The sequence below is a fragment of the Benincasa hispida genome, chromosome 10, assembly GCF_027475165.1.
Source record: "Benincasa hispida cultivar pf3 chromosome 10, pf3_genome.v1.1, whole genome shotgun sequence".
In the NCBI taxonomy this organism is placed as follows: domain Eukaryota; kingdom Viridiplantae; phylum Streptophyta; class Magnoliopsida; order Cucurbitales; family Cucurbitaceae; genus Benincasa; species Benincasa hispida.
The window spans coordinates 18583452-18586483 of record NC_143487.1 but is presented as its reverse complement, the minus strand read 5'-3'; the positions used below and the strand labels follow the sequence as shown (position 1 = coordinate 18586483).

Sequence of the window (3032 nt, the reverse complement as noted above, 5' to 3'; positions counted from 1 at the left end):
GCAAAATTGGTTAAATAAAAAGTGGGTTAGAAAAAATTAATTAAAAAAAAATATATGAAAAAGTGGGTGAAGAAGAAAGAAGGGACTTGGTTTGTACCTTGAAAGTACGCTTTACCTGTACCTCTCACAAAGTCTCTCAACCTTCCCTTCCTATTTCATCATCATAATTTCATTATTAATATTTTTTTTTCCAATTTGATTTAAAATAAAAATAAAAATAAAAAAATTTCCCCATTCTCTCACTTTATATACTCATTCCCTTCCCTCCCTCTGTTTCACAAACCCCCAAATTCCTCTTTCTCTCTTCCAACATTTTCCGTTATGAAGCAGCTCATCCGCCGTCTCTCCCGTGTCGCCGACTCCTCCCAATCCCACTACTGCCTCCTCCGCCCCACCGACGCCGTCGCCGCCCAACGCCCCGGCCGTGCTCACTCCTTCCGCGCCGCCGCCGCTAACAAATTCCGTCGCTCCAGATCGGAAGGTGCCGTTCCGGTTCCTCAAGGCCACGTCCCGGTCTACGTCGGCGACGAGATGGAACGGTTCGCCGTCAGCGCCGAGTTACTCAACCACCCGGTTTTCGTAACTTTACTCGAGAAATCGGCTCAAGAGTACGGTTATGAACAGAAAGGAGTTCTTCGAATCCCCTGTCACGTGCTGGTTTTCGAACGAGTACTTGAAGCTATCAGAATCGGTGACCACGACTCACGTGATCTCAACGATCTTCTTTCTTCTCTCTCCGGCGATTTCCTCTAGGGCAGTCGTGAATTACCCTTTTTCTGTTTTTAATTTTTCCTTTTCTTTGTAGACATCGATGGATGGATGGATGGATGGATCGTCTTCTTGGTTTTGATGTAAATATAAAACACCCTTCCTTCGGAGAAGACGATACGAGATTTTGATTTTGCCTTTTTGTTTTTCTTTTTTGGAAGGATGAATTTGATACTCCATGGATTGAATTGGACTGTGAAAATACTGAAATCAAATCGGAATTTCTATATTCCTCTGTAATTTCTGTTTGGATTCCGAGAAAGTTAGTGGGTTTTGTGGGAAAATGTTGATTGAATTAGGGAATCTTGGTATGAAATCTGATAAGGAAGGATGTGTTTGAAGTTTGAATTAGGGATGGCGACGGCGGCGCCGGAACAGAGAGATTAATTTTTTGCCACACTTTCTCAGTGAACAAACAAACCTCGAAAAATACCCACCGTACGAATGTACCATTCCTCGCCGCTGATGGGGGAGATTTCATTTTTTTTTTTTAACTTTTCTTTATCTACCCATTTTCTTAGTTCAACCACACTAAGAATGACATTATTTGAACCTGGGACCACTAAGTCGATTATTATAGTCAGTGTTTGATGTGCATAATCTATATTTGAGTGTAATTTTAGTCGAAATTATAATAGACTGTGTTAAACCATTTTAATCAAATTACAAAATGAGAGAGAACGGTTACAAAATGAGTTCTATGGTAACTAAGTATGAGTTATAATAATTGGAAACTTCGACTATTATAATGGGAGACTGAAGGCTATAGTTCACTCATCTAAGGCAACTTGAGACTCAAACGCTCCTTTAATGGTTGAAATTGAAAGATATGTCCTACGCGCATATTGGATTGCATTCATCTTTATGTAGTCTATCAAGTGTACAATCATAAGTTGTCACGTGTCAAATTTATCATTATTATTCTTTTAAAAAATATACTTTAGTAGTAACATTTTCTTTATAATTGAAGTAGATCCATTGAGATGGGTGGTTGCATCATTGAATATTACTCTTTCAAAAATAATTTCAAAGAATCAAAAGATAGATCATTTTTGTAATAGAGTGAAGATTCGAATTACAGACCTCTTAATTATTCACATATTTCATAAAATAAATGGATAAAAACAAAAAAAAGGAAGGGATGTTGTGATGGGCGAGATATGCGGTAGAGAGGTAGGGACATAAACGTGATAAAAAATTAGAAGTGGGGGTAATTCGGGGTTCACGGGGGGAGTTTTTTTAGTTTGGCTCCTTCTGCATGTGCTTTCACAACGGAATATTCTGTTTCCCGTTAGTAGTTGGAGGCGTTTTTTTTCCCTTAATACCAACCTTGCCCTTACTCTTCCTTGCTTTCTTTTTCATAATTCTACTCCCAATTATTATAATTATTATTTAAAAAATACAACAAGTTTAATTTCGTTTATTAATTTATGGGTTATTGGTCCCATATTTTGAAGTTAGTTCAATTTTAGTTTCTATACTTTTAATAGTTCAATTTTAGCTCCATATCCTCAATAAATCTTAAATTTAATTCCTCAAAGTTAATTTTTACTAAAATTAATTAAATAATTATAATAATTTTCATGAAAAAAAAAGTGAATATATTTTCAAAATTTATAGAAAAAATGCTATAGATACTAAAAAGTTTTTTTTTTTAAAAAAACCAACAATAAACTTGTATTCGGGACCAAATTTAAAATTTATTTTTATGCAAGAAAATAAAATATAGTAAAAATGTTATAGACAACATTTTTTTTTAAAGAAAACCAACAATAAACTAGTATTCGAGATCAAATTTAAGATTTATTAAAAGTATAGAGATTTAAATTGGAATTGAAAGTAGAGTGACTAAAATCAAACAAATTTCAAAGTATAGAGGCCAAAATAGTATTTAAGCATAATTTATTCTATTTTTTGCAATTAATGATTTTTAATATATTTATTAATAAAAAAACCTACATTATGGAGATATACTTTATTTATTCATTTGATTAATAATTAACTATTAGGGTTTTTAAAGTGCTCCATTACTAATGAGAAATTAAGGTAATAACACAAACAAAAGACCCATTGAAGCATAGTTTAACTACAAATTTTGAGATCAAAGGTTCGATTTCTTTACCCACATTGTTAAAGAAAAAACTGATTAATACGTTAAAGGCTTAAATCCACTATTCGTATAATTGAACTTAAAAAAACATATTAAAATGAAAGGAGACAAAATAATAAATTCACTACAAATACTTGGAGAATTGATGCAACAA

At 33.5% G+C, this 3032-nt stretch overlaps 1 protein-coding gene across 1 annotated transcript; it reads left to right on the top strand.

Moving 5' to 3' along the window:
* Positions 1–207: 207 nt before the first annotated feature.
* On the top strand, positions 208–1008 carry LOC120088589 (SAUR-like auxin-responsive protein family). The gene has a single exon (XM_039045991.2). It carries the CDS (start codon positions 322–324, stop codon positions 751–753), a length of 432 nt encoding a protein of 143 aa, XP_038901919.1. The 5' UTR covers positions 208–321; the 3' UTR covers positions 754–1008.
* The last annotated feature ends 2024 nt before the right edge of the window (positions 1009–3032 follow it).